The sequence below is a fragment of the Furipterus horrens genome, unplaced genomic scaffold (assembly GCF_987537825.1).
Source record: "Furipterus horrens unplaced genomic scaffold, mFurHor1.1.pri manual_scaffold_12, whole genome shotgun sequence".
Taxonomy (NCBI): Eukaryota; Metazoa; Chordata; class Mammalia; order Chiroptera; family Furipteridae; genus Furipterus; species Furipterus horrens.
Window position 1 is genome coordinate 74,811,539 of NW_028327182.1, and position 14,742 is coordinate 74,826,280.

General features: G+C 34.8%; 1 protein-coding gene across 3 annotated transcripts in view; it reads left to right on the plus strand.

Moving 5' to 3' along the window:
* Window positions 1-14,742, plus strand: part of KAT6A (lysine acetyltransferase 6A) — a 112,469-nt gene that overhangs the window by 60,903 nt on the left and 36,824 nt on the right. For all 3 annotated transcript variants that reach the window (XM_090258846.1, XM_090258848.1, XM_090258847.1), the window contains 4 exons: window positions 22-103; window positions 1,948-2,083; window positions 3,420-3,736; window positions 6,688-6,806. In XM_090258846.1, coding sequence (XP_090114972.1) covers window positions 22-103; window positions 1,948-2,083; window positions 3,420-3,736; window positions 6,688-6,806 — 654 coding nt within the window. The remainder of the gene's footprint in view (window positions 1-21; window positions 104-1,947; window positions 2,084-3,419; window positions 3,737-6,687; window positions 6,807-14,742) is intronic.

A 14,742-nucleotide genomic window follows, 5' to 3' on the forward strand; every position in this document is an offset into this window, starting at 1 on the left:
ACTGCCCTTTCTCTTTTTTAGGATAACATGCTCTTTTGTGATTCCTGTGACCGAGGTTTTCACATGGAGTGTTGTGATCCACCACTCACCCGGATGCCAAAAGGTGAAAAATACTTTCTGAAATCAGACTGGCAATGTAGAGGGTCATGTTAGTGAAAGCACTTTTTATCTATTTTGTGAAAATGAAAGAGTGATTTGCATCTTTTTATTTGGGGTTGTAAAAGCAGGAAGAAAGCTGTCACTGTAATGGTGGGGACAGTCTTTCTGTTTAGGCATCCTGACATACTTGTGTGATATGGATTTATTATTACTTTTCCTTTCTTTTCAATATTTAAGCACCCATGTATGATGAAGTGGTTCATTTATAAATATTTGCCAGTCCTGTAGCCAGAGGACAAAATAGTTGCCTTATGTAAATTTTGAAATATCTTTTTCGTTAAAGGAAGAAATGAAATTGTATTAGGTCATATTGATTTTATCATGACTCATCACTTGAAGGATCTAGAGCTATTAGTCTCTGGTTTATTCAAAACTTACTACTACAATTTTATTTTCTTTTTTTTTTAGAAATAATTTGCGAACAAATAAGGGCCCAAATCATAAGAGTACAGCTTAATGTTACTCTGTTCTTTGAGTCCTGTTAGGATAGTTGCCTGTTGTTTGGACTTCCATCTTATCATACACTTACAGTTTTGTTTTTTTTTAAATGCAGCTAGTGTCTTCTGCTTTGTCTTATCACAGATTTCATTTTTATCTCTGGTTTTATGATTTATAGGTTTCTTAAGATGTTTATAGGATCTTTGATGTCTGTTTGGGAAAAGTTTTTCTGTTGATGGAAAAGGACTCAACCTTAGATATAGCCAAGGTTTTCCACTTTAGGATCTTGAGTCCCTTTTATGCCACGTTATTGATTGTTACCTTTTGAAAAGTCTTTAATTTATAAGCATTGAAAGATAAATACCCCCTTTCCTACTCAGACTTTGTCTTTCCTGACCTTGACACTTTTGAAGAGTACGTACTGGTTGGTTAGTTTGTAGAAAGTCCTTCCATTTGAGTTTATCTCTTGCTTTACCATGATGAGATTGACATCATGAAATTTAACAAGAGTACCACAGAAGTAATGATGTGCCCTTGTCAGTGCGTTGTAACAGGGATGTATTATACTGGTATGTCTCATTACTAGTAATGTTAACTTTGATCACTTGATTACAGTGGAGAAACCTTAAAGTTACTTTTTCTCTGCTTTGCCCACCAACTTTAGCAATCATCAGTTTCTTGCACCAATTTTTGCTTTGATGTTTGATAATGATGATTCTTCTATTTTCATCATTCCTTCTACATTTATTAATTGAAATTCTGTGGGGAAAAAACTATTCCTTTCTCCCATTTATTTATTTATTTTATATCATTATGGATTCACCACATTTATTTTATTTGGTGAGTTTTAACTCATTTCTATGATTATTTCTTTTTTTGTTCAGTGTTGACCCAGATTTGACTATTGGGGACTCATTCAAATTGGTTTCTATATGCTTTTGATATGCCTTCATCATCTTTTGAGTACTTCTTGATTTTCTGGCATCACAAGATATTCTCTGTTATCTTGTATTTTCCCTGCTCCAGCCATTACTCTATGGAATCCTGGCTTCTTGTCTAATGGTAATTAGAAACTAGTATCTGGGTGCTAGAAAGAGCAGGGATTTTTAACTGAGGATCTGTAGATCTCAGCCATGTGTGGGCTTCATATATTTGTGAATCTCTTTCAGTTTTTTGTTGAACTTTGTACGTATATGTTTTCATGTTTATTTTTCTGGGGGACTTTCATCAGATTTTCAGATGAGAGTTTTTGACCTGAAAGAGGTTAAGAACTTTTGGCTTGGAGAATCTGAACTCTTTCAGTGTATTTGTATCTATTGTGCTTTTATGTGGAATGTTCTTTCTTTATAGGCATGTGGATATGTCAAATATGTCGACCTAGGAAAAAAGGACGAAAACTTCTACAGAAGAAGGCAGCACAGATAAAACGACGCTATGCTAATCCAATAGGACGTCCAAAAAACAGGTTAAAGAAACAAAACACGGTGTAAGTTGTACTTGTGGCAAGGTGAGGGGAGAAAAGAATAGGGCCTGCTCTATAGTGTAGGATTCCCTTGCTTGCTTTATGAAAAACATTTCAATGGTTATAACTGGCACTTTTATGTAATAATAATGGCTAACATTGATTAATCCCTTAATAAAGTGCCAAGGCACTTTCTAACTGCTTTTCATGTCGTGTTAAATCATTTAATTCTCCCAGCAACCCAATGAAGTAGGGACAGTTGTTACTCTTATTTTTTAAAGGTGGAAACCACAGCATAGAGAAATTAACTTGCACGAGTTTATAGTAAAATGTTGAGCTGGGGAATTAAAACCCAAGTAGTCTGGCAACGATGCCTGCCTCCTAACTATTGCCTTACATAAAAAAGCAAGAAATAAAAAATTGTGTTACTATAGCACTTCACACATTTCTGTCCTGATATTAGTCTCACTAGTTTATTTCTATTAGGTGTACACATGACTGGATAGTTTCTACTATTGAGGTCATAGCTATATGTCATTTTTATGTCCTAGGTAAAATAATGCAAGTTTTTGATCTATTAGCAGAAATCAGGATATAATTACCCCTTATGGAATGGGAAACTGGTCTATGTTTGGAGGAGATGGGGCAGGATTACGTAGCTAATTCTACCTGTTTGTTTTTTAGGTGTCTCTAAGGTAATTCACTTTTGATGATATGTAAAATATCTTTAGTCCTGTAAATCTCTCTTTACTCTAAAAATTTTTACCAGTCTTTTCTACATTTAAGACTATCTTGAAGGTGATATATCTTAAATGAATGGGCAACAGCAGATTGAAGTATACAGAACCAGCATTGTAGTTTATATTTTAAATCTTAAATCAAGCTTTAATTTTTCTATAAAGTGATCTTTTGATTCCTCACTTTCAGAGAGTAACCCATTCTTGTGTTTAAAGTTAAATATAAGTCTAAGTTGGTGCAGAGATCATAGGACTTTATACCTGGAAGGATCTTACTTGTTCTCTGGTCCAACTCTCATTTTACAGGTGAAGATTGATATTTAGAGAGAATGTGATTTGTCCAAGATGTACAGCTAGTAAGTGGCAGAATTATGACTCAAACATGCCTTCTGACTGCTGGCCTGGGATTCGTTTCACTATAAAATAACTAGGCTTCTTGGAAATAATTTTTAAATAATATTACTTCTCGTTTATATAATATTTATAGTTTATGAAATATTCTAAACAATACAGATTTTTAAAATAAAGCTATATGTTATTTACTAATTATATGTTACATATTAAATAGAAATCTTATACAGATTGCTTTTTAATAGTTACCTTTTCCCTATTTGATTCTTTAGATCAAAAGGTCCCTTCAGCAAAGTTCGAACTGGCCCTGGAAGGGGTCGGAAACGTAAAATCACTCTCTCCAGCCAATCAGCGTCATCATCAGAAGAAGGATATTTAGAGCGAATAGATGGCTTGGACTTCTGCAGCGATAGCAGTGTTTCCTTGAAATTCAACAAGAAAACCAAAGGGCTCATTGATGGCCTTACCAAATTTTTTACCCCTTCCCCTGATGGGCGGAAACCACGAGGGGAAGTGGTAGACTACTCTGAGCAATATAGAATCAGGAAAAAGGGCAACAGAAAAACAAGCACGTCAGATTGGCCCACAGGTAAAAATTTGTTCACTTAGAAACAAAAAATATTCCAAAAGTGTATTATTTGAAATAACACCAGTTATCTGGAATAGATTTATATTTGATTATTGGTTCTGAAATATAAGGATGTATTAAACATACAAATTTAATGATGATAAGGTGATAACTACATAGACATGAAGTTGCAGAGTGGACAAGTAGGAGCTCTTAGACAAAAAAAGGTGCTTATTTGATAGAACCACCAAGAATTTGCCTACAGAAATTTGGGCTATAATCTTGAATCAAGGATAACTTTACACTTTGTAAATTTCAAAGTAAATCATGTGATGAGCATCATTATGCTTATTTTACCCACAGAAAGAAATTGGAAAGAGTAAGTGTAGATAAAATGCTGTTGACTTAAGCGTAAGAGAAAGAATAAAATATATTCGAACAAAAGATCATTGATTTTTCTACTTCAAATCTTGGCAAATATAGTTTTGATTTTTTAAAAAAAGAGTAGGTTATATTGGGTTGTGGTGGGTGAAGGAGAAAGAGAGAGAACTGTAGCTTCAGACCATTTGCTTATGTAGTAGGCTAAATTCCCTACTCCAAGTAGAAAACATCTGTGGAGAATACTTATATAGTATAGCAGGTGATTCAAGCCAGAGGAGAACATTTTGATGAGCCGCTCAGATAATTAAAACTTAAACTAGCTTTACTGCTTGAGTGCTTTGAGTTTAGAGAACATAACCCTGTGAAGACAGTAGAAATGGCTCTGAGGAAGGTAGAAGAATGAGAATGGACTTTTTTTGAAACACAAGCCTCTTGTCTCATACACTGTAAGAGAATTTCTTCACTTCTCTTTTCTTCCCCTGAAAGTCGCATTGGTGATTGTATTCACTGTTTCCTTATTCTTATATAAATGGGTGGTTGGTTCAGAGCAGAAGAGAAAATTATCATTGTCAGGTCCCCCTTTATTGATCAGCTTTTCACCAGAGTGGCAATCAACTAATTACTCCCTTAAGCATTTAAGTACTTTTCATGTCTTTATCAGCCCCTGAGACTGTAAATAAGCTCTAGTTTGAGCATGTTTATCTAAGAAGACATACAAGCCATTTAGGTGGAACTTAGATGGAAAGAATCTCATAAAGCAGATCTTAATGAAAGGCATTTTTGAATTAACCATTTCATTGTAGATGGATTACTAGAAGAATCTTCTGGAAAGTTTTAGAAAGAGAAATTACTAGAGCAAATGTATAAAGTATATGGAGAACCAATATTGAGCTTTAGGCATTAGTGTGAGCTTTTGCTTTAATTTGCTGTCATTTTCTTTTACGAGTTTTAGAGTTTTAAGGAACAGGCTTGCACCATCTGATAATACTACTACTACTGAATGCTCTAGTAGATCTGTACCTGCATCTATCTATGTCATGCACTAGGGGGCATTAAAGTCACATAGGATCTTTAGATTACATCTGTGCATTTTTCATTTTGGAAATACTGTGAACAGTGAGTCCTTGGCCTTTTTCTTATACTAAATGAATAACAGCCTATATATGCAGTTGATATGAGGACTACCTCACTAATTGGTCTTTTCAGCCATACTCAGAGAAGAAATTGCTGATGACACTATCAGTAGCATCATCTTCAAATGCAAAGGATAATGATCTATGTAATCACTCAATACTCCTTTCACTAATTTCTTTGTCCATTTCAGGAAGATGTATTGTTTAGTGGACTATTATAATTTATTATACTTACCCAGAGGATTATCATCTGTGATCCTCAGGTTTGTGGAGTTGGTACTTTAATAAAAGGCACCCTGAATGTGAAGGGAGTTGGTACTGCTTGGTATCAGTTAAGGTGGCTATTTCAAAGGTTATCTTTTTGCTGAGATAAGAATATATTGGTCTTATGATGATCACAGGATCATTGAGAAGTTTAAAATGAGCAAATACTCCTGTTTTCCTCTCAGGTGATGAAAATTATGTCTTAAAAAAACTTTCTATAGTACAAGGAATGAAAAAACATTTGAATGTTATATTAAACTTATTCTAAAAGTATTATATTCATAACTATTTTAAAGTAAATTTTATACTTCTTAGATCTTCTCCTGTTATGCTTTTGTATGTATTGGGTTGGCCAAAAAGTTCGTGTGGTTTTTTTTCCATAAAACAAAAGACATTTTTCATTTTTACCAATAGCTTTATTGATTTGGATATTTTGACTTCATCTGCTATCTCCTGCATGGTATAAAGTTGGTTGTTCTCAATTAATGTCTCAATTTGATTGCTATCAACTTCAACTGGTCTACCTGACTGTGGAGCATCTTCCAGCAAGAAATCTCCAGCACGAAGCTTCACAAACCACTTTTGATATATTCGATCAGTCACAGCACCTTCTCTATACACTGAATAAATCTTTTTTTTGTTTCAGTTGCGTTTTTACCTTTCTTGAAAATAATATGCCAAAAATATTGCATATTTTCTTCCATCTTCAATATTAAAATAGCTGTGCAAAAATTCACCAATTTTGATAAGGTGTTTTTTTTTTTTAATGCACACTGATATGACAGCTGTCACAGTACAACCTAATAAAATAGTCAAATGAAGTTAAAGACGACTAAGCAGCACTAGAGCCATCTTATGGGAAAACCAAACGAACTTTTTGGCCAACCCAATATTATAATACAGTAAAATCTAATCTCTTTTAATGAAGTTTAAATTTAGTTATGTAATATTTTTAAGAAGACAATTCAAGGTTTTAATTATAAGGCTGATATAATATGTATACCTTGTATATTCTTTATTTATTAGTATCTTTTTAGCAGTTAATTTAATGCTGTCCTCTCCTTTGTTACATAAAATAATATAAATAATATCGAGGCCTTCTAACCGAAATAAAGACTTGTGAGATTTTTTTCTAAGTAATATATTAAACTAAGGGTAGTATTAATAATATGTGAGCCCTTTCTTTATGTGCAGACAATCAGGATGCCTGGGATGGCAAACAAGAAAGTGAGGAACGGCTTTTTGGGAGCCAGGAAATCATGACTGAGAAAGACATGGAATTATTTCGTGATATCCAAGAACAAGCACTACAGGTAAAATTGGCTCTTCGGATTGGACAATCAAATAATTTGTTTATGGATGAGAAACAGAGGATTAATTATATTGTAGGTAAAGCAGTAATAACAATTTATCCATCGGACCTGGGAATATTCTGCTATGTTTCTTCTCTGTAAAATTATTTTCCTTCTGTAAGTTAGGACTTGGGTGTTTATTATTAATTGTAGTGGGAAAACACTGAAAAACTTAGCAAGGAAATAGCAGGATCAGATTTGCATTATAAATTGTTTTTCCTTGGCCACCATATTAAGAATGGATTAGAATTAGGTAAGAGTGGAAGCAAGGAAACCAACTTTGAGGCTTTTTAAAGGTCCAGGTGAAGAAAACCAACAACTAGAGGGGTGGCAGTGGAAATGGGAATGAGGTAGGTGGATTTAGAATATGTTTTAGAAATGGAATTAGCGGAACTTGGTGATAGATTCTGTGTAATTTGAAGGAGCAAGAAGTCATCAAGAATGATTCCCTGGTTCTCTGACTTAAATGTAATTATGTGGGTTGAAGCTAATGGGAAAGCTACTATTGATTAGATTAGAGGATGCTTTGAATAATGAAAGCATTCGTAAAGATAATGAACAGTCATTTTTGATAGCCTAGTAGAAACTGCTTCAACCTTTTCCAAAGATTTTGCAGCAAGATTTCATTAGAGTCTTAGGCAGTCTTACAGTCATACCATTAAGAGATAAATGGTAAAGGAGTTAATATTCGGAATCTGCCCAAACAACAACCCATCATTTATTGAATGCCTACTTTGTTCTAGAAACTATGCCAGGTATAGGGACTATATGAGTAAAACAGGGTTTACAATTTAGTAGGAAACTCATGAAAGGAAATCCAAATATTTGTGCATAATGACTATCTTGAGTAATGAAATTTTATGTGTATTTCTTTTTTTTGTTTTGTTTTTTGTTTTTCAATTACAGTTATGTGGTGTATTTCTAATTGAAGAGTTTTTGAAATGCTTAGCAAGACTTTTATCAAAAAAAGGTCATTCATTATTTGGCTTTTATTTTTTTATTTTTTTAAATTTCAGGGGAAATAAGGATATAGTTTGCCTGGTATTTTGTTCCATTATTAACTATATAAGGAACACTTATAAAAAAAAAGAGCCACCTCTGAAAAGAAGAATATAGGCATAAAAAATTACTAGTGTAGCCTTCTGTTCTGGAATTTTATTTTAACAAAGATCTTAGGAGCTTGGAGGAAATGATTTTTCTTAAAAGTTCCACTACCAGAAAGAAGCATTTGTATTCAGTTCATTCCATTGGAGCTCAACAGCCTTCTTAAAATATGTAGAATGATTTTTACATGAAATATTACCAAATATCACATTTTATGTCCACAGTTAATTTTAATGTTTTTTAATTTTGAAGGATTTGATTGTTACAGCATTTAAAAAATCTGGGGTATTAAAATAATTTTCTTTTTTCCATAAGAATTGAATAGTTATTAGAAGTGCAGGAACCTAGGTTCAATAATTCTTAACCCTCTGAGGTAAAGATTATTAGCCCCATTTTATATATGAGGAAACTGACTTTTAGTTCAGTGACTTTTCTGGTGGAGTTAGAACACAGGCCTGTGTGACTTCAAATCCTTTGTGTTTAATCACATTAACACCCAGCATTACCCTGTCAAAAAAATGTTATGGGGGCACCAAAATTATACGGTGTATACTGAATGCAAATAGGGAAAGGTACATAGGAAGATAAACAGAAAGCAGTGGCATATAGTATACCAATTTATGGAATTTGTTGCTGCATTAAGTGATACAGACTGTTCCACATGTTCACAGCATATTAAGAATAAGTAAGAATTGGTGTGATCTGAGATTTCACAGAAGAAGCAGGCTCAAAGGATGGTTAGAATTTAGGTAAATGGAGAGAAAGAGGACTTACCATGTGGAGTAAATTAACTTCAGCTTTGAGAAATAAATACTATAAATACAAAAGACATTGTGATTATTGGTCTGTCAGATTAACAAATATTTGAGGGCCTACCTTGTGCAAGTCACACTGTGGAGATGTAGAAAACACAATAGCTGCCCATAAAGGTGTTATGACACAGGCAGCCCTTACTTTGCATGCACTATATTAATGGAAATGTGCACATTGCATTGGTGCCCATGCTTTATACATTTCTGTGGTGACTGAGATTTGATCCCAGTTCTGGTATATGTAAGTTTCAGTTAATGTGGCACCATGCAAAAGGAGAACTGTCGGTTGTTTAATCTGAGAGACGAAATGAAGTGGAACATTTGTTAGAAAATGGTAAGAAATGTGTTGAATTACTAGCATATAACTGGATATTGGTGAGTTTTGAATGCTAGTCAGAGGACATTAGTTTTGACATGCCAGGAATATAAGTTGTTCTCAAAACTGCTTTTTTTGTTGTTATTGTTGGAGTGATTTCTCCTTAGGGATGGAGAGTGAGGGACTCAATGTCTTAGGCATTTACTCATAATTATAAAACATATTAAAAGCTGTTTAGTTTTTAAATATATTTATTTAACAATTCAGTACAATTGAGAATTTTAGTAGAGTGGTTAAAGGCCTAGGTACTGGAAATGGACTGTTCAAATCCTATTTTGCTGAGTGACCTTGGTTGAACAAGTTCTTTAATAGGTTTGTTGGAATGATTAAATAAGTTGCTATTTGCAAGATGCTTAAGAGTGTCATTGGTGTAGTGAGTGCTAGATAAATGTGAGCTTCTGTTAGCTATCTTAGGGGCAGGTACTGGAAATACATAGATAAATAGAAAATATGTCTCTGCCTTCCAGTTGTGGAGACATTTATAAACAAATAATTAAAGCCATGTAATTAGTAATAGGTACTCTCTTACTGTGTTCCAGGTATTATATTCAGCATTATATATTGCAGTATCAATTTGTTACTTTTAAATATAACCTTGTTATTATTTGCTCCCATTTTGCAGATCAAGAAATTAAAGTCTTAGAAGGAGTATCTTACCTAGAGTTATATAGTTAAGTTTTAAAATCCATATTTGAACCCAGGCAGTCTGACCCCAGATCCTTAACTCTTAAGTTTATGGTATAATGTTACCATAGAGATTTGCATAAGATGCAGTGAGAAGGAACAGGAAGGCATCTGTCTAGGAATGTTAGGGGAGTCATTGTAGAGGAGGTTATATTTGAGCAGGGTGTTGAAGAGATGAGTAACAACAATTTACTATTGAATAAGAAGAGGAAGGCTTTCAAATAGAAAAGTTTGTGAGTAAGAAAGTTTAATGAACCCTTGGAGCTGGATGTACTTAAGTTGGCTGGAGTTCAAATAAGAAATGAGGTTAAAAAGTAAGTATAGACCAGATCACAAAGATCCTGTGGTACATGGTAAGCAGTTTGTACTTTATTTTTTAGTTACAGCATCTTTTTTTATTTTTTTTATTTTTGAGAGAGAGGGAGGGAAACATTGACTGGTTGCCTCTTGTACGGTCCCTGAGTGGGGCCGAACCGCAACCTAAGCATGAGACATGATGGGAACCAAACCTGTGACCCTTCACTTTGTGGGACAACAGACAAACTACTGAGCCGTAATGGTCAGGACATTATAGTAGCTTTCTGAAGTAGTCAAATAGCTCTTGAAGGGCTACTGAAGAATTTTTAAAAAGAGGGTGACATGATTATATTTGCATTTAGAAACTCATCTCTGGTGATACAGTGTGTAGTGGTTTAAAAAATACCTGAACAGGGACATCTATCAGTCCAGTGATTACAGTAGTTAGAATGAGAAGTGACTGGGGTCTCAGTGAAGGCCTAGAAGATACAGTAGGCAGAGATTTTGAGAAAGATTCAGGATAAAATGGAAAAGATATAGTGCTGGGTTAGAAATTAGAGTTGAAGGAGAAGGTGGAACTAAATGGTCTCCCAGTTTTCTATTTTGAGTACATGATGATACTATGTGTGATAAGAGGAGCTTTCTTGGATGGAGGAAGAGGGCGTGCTTACATAAATTGGGGATTTGTGTAAAGTCTAAAATGGAGAACTTTTGTAGACTTGTATTTGGAGGTCGGGAGGGCTTTGGGTAGGAGCTTTGCCAGGTTATCAGCACACAGGTGATAGGTGAAACTACATAGGTAAAAGCTAAAGTTATCAGATAACAGTCATTTAACAATAAATATCACTGACTACTCATTACTATGTGCCAGACACTGGATATACAAGAGTGAACAAAACAGTTTTAAAAAATTCTTATTCTCTGGAGCTCACAGTTTATTTGAAGTGGTGATGGTAAGTGGTATGCCGTATGGTAGCGTTATGGAGAAAAATCAGGGGAGAGAGAAAATTCAGAGGAAAGGGTGGATTTGTGCAATTTTAAATTGTTGTATTAGGGACTATCTGACAATTAATAGAAACCTGAAGGAGGCGAGGCAGTGAACCATATGAATATCAGGGGAGCAGAATTGCAGAGACCCTGAATCAGGATTTATGCTTAGCACGGTCAAGGAAATTACAAGGGGGAGGCCAGTGTGGTTAGAGCTGAGAACAGAAATTAAGTGATCAAGACAGAAAGGTAATGGGAGGCCAGATTTTGTAGGGTCTTCTAGACCATTATAAGGACTATGGTTTTTATTCTGAGTGAGATAGGAACCCTTGGAGGATTTTGAGCAGAAGAGCGACACAGTCTGACAGACTTGCTCTGCCTTCTGTGTAAATTGAAGAGAGGAAATGCAAAAGCAAGACCTTAGGAGGCTATTAGCATTATCCAAGAAAGAGATATGGATCATTGTGGTAGTAGTAGCATTGGAATTCTTGACTATGCTGTGAAGGTAGGCCCATTAGGATATGCTGTTGGATTGGATGGTTATGAAAACAAGGAGTCAAGGATGACACCAGAGCATAGTTGGAGGAGGGAGTCACTATTTACTTAGATGGAGGAGAATACAGGAGGAAGAGATTTGAGGAAAAGAATATCTGGAGGTTGATTTTTGTACTGCTGAACTTGAGATTTCTATAAGACATTCAAGAGAAGAGCTATCAAGTAGAAAGTGGGATGTATGTGCCTGGAATTCAAAGCACAGTTCTGGGCTCAAAATTTAAATTTAGGACTTGTCAGCAAATTGGTGATATTTAAAGGAATGAGACTGGATGAGATCACCAAAAGAAGAGAAGAACTTGAGGAGTCCTGGGATATTTCAACTTTCAGAGATTGGTGAAACCGAGAAGGAATGGCTAACTCAACAATAACTCCCCATTTCTTCCTCCCTCAGCCCCTGGCAACCATTATTCTGCTTTCTGTCTCTATGAATTTAACTACTGTAGGTAGACCTCATATAAGTGGAATCATATATTTGTCCTTTGTGTCTGGCTTATTTTACTTAACATGTTTTCAGGGTTCATCCATGTTGTAGCATGTGTCAGAATTTCTTTCCTTTTTAAGGCTAAATAATATTTTATTGTATTTATTTACCACATCTTGTTTGTCCATTCTTCTGTCAATGAACACTTCGTTTGCTCCCACCTTCTGGCTATTGTGAATAATGCCGCTGTGGACAAGGGTGAACAAATATTTGTTCAAATTTCTGCTTTCAATTCTTTTATATATCCAGAAATGAAATTACTGGTTCATATGGTAATTCTAGGTTTTTTATTATTTTTTTTCTTTTTTGAGGAACTTCCATACTGTTTTCTGCAATGCTGCACCATTTTACATTTCCATCTGTAATGCACAAGAGTTCCAGTTTCTTCACATCTTTCTCAACACTTGTTATTTTCTATTTTTGTTTGTTTGTTGTCGTCGTCGTCGTTGTTGTTCTCTTTTGATAGCAGCCATCCTAATGCATGTGAAGTCAAATTCATTTGTGGTCTGCATTTGCATTTCCCCAATGATTAGTAATGTTGAGCATCTTTTCATGTGCTGTTGGCTGTCTTAGTTTTTTGTTTTTGTTTTTTTTGAGAATGAAAAAGATTTATAATTCATTTTATAGTAAGATCTCAGTTATTGGCAAAACATGATTTGAGATAATGTGAATATTAATGTGTTTTGCTAAAGAAATATCAGTGATATCTGATTATGAAGTACAGTATTCCCTCACTTATTGCGGGTATTACATTCTAGACCCCTCCCGCCCCCTGCGATAGGTGAAAATCCGCGAAGTAGGAACCTTACATTTATTTTAGTATTTATATATATTTTAAGGCTTTATAAACTCTTCCCACACACTTATAAACCATTCCCAGTCCCTTATTAACCTTTCCCACTCCCTTATCAACCTTTTCCACAGTTCTATAAACACTACTTATGTTCTTAAACATATTCTACACTCTTAAACCTACATAACTTTAACAACATACGTATACAGTACTGCAAAATCCCGATATAGCAAAAAATCTGCGATAAATAATTAAATACAATATTTTTTAAAATCCCACGATACAGTGATACCGTGATAAGTGAACCGCGATATAGAGAGGGACTACTGTATTCCCCAAATCCTACAGGAGTTTTTGATTTAAGGTGTGATATGTACTGTAATACTTTCCTAACAGGAAAATTCAGGATTCCAAAGCACATTGTCTTCCAAGAGTTTTAGAGAAGAGTCTGTGGACTTGTAGCTTCATTTCTTTGGAAAACTAAGTTCCAGTTCAAAAAATCTTGCAGACATTTGGAATTCAGAACATTAATTAGTTGAGGGCTCTCTGTATTTCCTATCTCACCTCTACCCATTTTGTTCTTTTTTGTTTTTATGCTTCACTTCTGATATTCCTGTCCTGGAATTTTTTGCCTCTTAACCTTTCCAGGCCTTCTGTTTTTCCTTTCATCTTTAAAGTGAGCATATCATTTCCTACTTCAAGGAATGGATTGTGGGGATTCAATGAAATAACTATAAGACCCAGAGTCTAGCACAGTAGGTGCTCCACAAATGCTGATTTTCTTTCTCCTTAAGTTCGTGCTCTCTCCATTTGGGAGTATGTGAACTCATTCTTACATATCTCTCTCATTATGTAACTTTTAATCTGTAATGAGTGGAATTATTTTTATTATAGTGTTCCTATGGGGAAATGTTCAAATAACAGAAAGACACCTCTTCTCCCCATATTTCACATTCTCATATTGATAATAAGGGTGTAATGCTACCTTCCACTCTCATCTCAAAATGTCATTTCCCCAGGAGAAATGGAACGGAAGATCAAGGGGGAGTTATCTAGTGTAGGGCAAAGGGAAGGGGGCAGGGCTGTATCTACATGAATTGTAATTTTCGTGTTTGTACCAGATCTGGACTTAAGGGTACTGCAAGAGTGGCCTCTATATATTGGAAATTGGAATTAGATTAAGTCATTTAATGCAAGTGGAGTTTTTGTAGAAGTGTACTAATCTTTTTCTCATAAATTGCTAGTAATAAAAGTTCCATTATCTAGAACAGACATATTTAAAGTTATCTTTTGGTTTAGCCTCATTGCTAGCACATTTAGTGTTCTCCCTAACTTTCTTAGGTTAAAAAGTCCCTTCTTAATGGCCTGGAATATATGTCATTTAAAGATTTTGGCATATTTAAATGAGAAGGAGAGTTTAAGTGGCAGAACTTGCATTAATAGTTCTTAAAAATATTTTGTGCTCTCAATTATATCAGATACCGCTGCTTTGGAAAGTTGTGTTGTTTTAACAAAAGAGTATTTTGGCTGAAATTTAAAAATGAAATGGCCTAGCAAAGGTGATCTTGTAATTCACATGGACAATTTGACTTTGGCAAGGACTGGGTTAATGAGTGTTTCAGATGCAGTTGTTGCTTCCTCACAACATAAAGCCTTTGTTAACCTCTAAACCTTAGCAAATGGAAACACACTGGCTCACCAAAGCTTCCACCAGGGAGTTGGAGGTAGTGGAGTACAGAAGTGGATAGACGCATGCGCCAGAGCATTTTATAGTGCACAAAGGTGAGGGAGTGGGGAAATCTGCTGTG